Here is a 1,331-nt window from a genome sequence, read left to right on the forward strand (position 1 = left end):
CCTACAAGCCACTTTTGTGTTCTTCTGTGCCACCTCTGTAGTTCAAATTAATTTATTAATACTAATTTCATATGATTGGTAACTTATTTGTATTATTCTACATATTGTTTTAAATAGAAATTTAAAAAAGATTATAAACATAAAATTTTGAATTTGACAGATGAAAATGATGCCATTACAAAGGTAAAAAGAAAATACTCCTGTAAGTCACTTTAAGGAGTCAAATGTCACCTCGTATTAGGAAGGCAAATTTTTGATTATTAATCATAAGGTGCTCCTAAATTTTTTAATTAGGAGGACAAGCGCTCCTAATTACAAGAAGAAAAAAACTGCTCTTAAACTGGGTGTGGTTGGAAAAAAATTTTCAGTAAAAAGATTTTTTGTTTTTGCTTTAACCCCTGCAATATAATAAGTAGACAAATAGAAAAGAGGAAAGTAAAAAAGAAAAAAAAAGAAAAGTAGACAAATAAATTACCAATCATATGAAATTAGTATTAATAAATTAATTTGTACTACAGAGGTGGAACACAAAAGTGGCTTGTAGGTACATTTTCAGACGTTTAATGAGGCTCAGAGGTGGCATGAGTGCAATTAAATTCATAAATTCATGTGGAGATTAATTTTTTAAATATACAAATTTGAATACAGAAATATGATTTAAATAACTGAAATGATACGCTAAAAATGAAACTAAATCCGCCAGCAGGTGGTGGCAAGTCACTGATTTTATCACTGAATCATTCCTTCAATTGATTCGTCCGAACGGCTGAATCATTCAGGAATGAAGCAAGTGACTGTCTTTATGAACTGACAGAAATCCGTCATAGCGACGGAACTTTAATCCCTGAAATAGTCGATAATTATTGCTCTGTTATGGCCTACAAAAATTGAAAAAAAACAAAACAATTTAAAGATCCAGGAATTAAAAATGTGTAAATAAAAATGTGCTGATACTGGCCATTACGGTTTTGTCAATGATATATTGTTCATTCACACCCCATGATGGGCAAATTAAATTGTACAGAACAAACAGGTGTGAAACTCACGAATCGTCCCCGTTGCTAAATTTCCACGGCTCTGTTAGAGATGAGAGTGTTCGCAGGTCGTAGGTCTGGTGTTGTCCTGCAAGCTTGCATTCCATCTTTTTGGGTGGGCAGACCACATTCGTTCGCCACTGGAAGGTGACAGAACATCCTTGGGTTTCGCTCATCAGCTGAGGACTTCCACGGCCTGCCGCTCTGTCACACGAGAACAAAATGGATGACTGCCGTTTCCCTCTTGGTGCTGTGAAATAGACAAAAAAATAAAATAATGTTAAAAAGACAGCAAAA

General features: G+C 34.3%; 1 protein-coding gene across 1 annotated transcript in view; it reads right to left on the bottom strand.

Moving 5' to 3' along the window:
• Window positions 1-1,331, bottom strand: part of LOC107678818 (cation-independent mannose-6-phosphate receptor-like) — a 41,206-nt gene that overhangs the window by 4,571 nt on the left and 35,304 nt on the right. Inside the window, exon 36 of the mRNA XM_016474223.1 lies at window positions 1,047-1,284. Coding sequence (XP_016329709.1) covers window positions 1,047-1,284 — 238 coding nt within the window. The remainder of the gene's footprint in view (window positions 1-1,046; window positions 1,285-1,331) is intronic.

This window comes from Sinocyclocheilus anshuiensis, unplaced genomic scaffold, assembly GCF_001515605.1.
Source record: "Sinocyclocheilus anshuiensis isolate Anshui unplaced genomic scaffold, SAMN03320099.WGS_v1.1 scaffold1049, whole genome shotgun sequence".
Lineage (NCBI taxonomy): Eukaryota > Metazoa > Chordata > Actinopteri > Cypriniformes > Cyprinidae > Sinocyclocheilus > Sinocyclocheilus anshuiensis.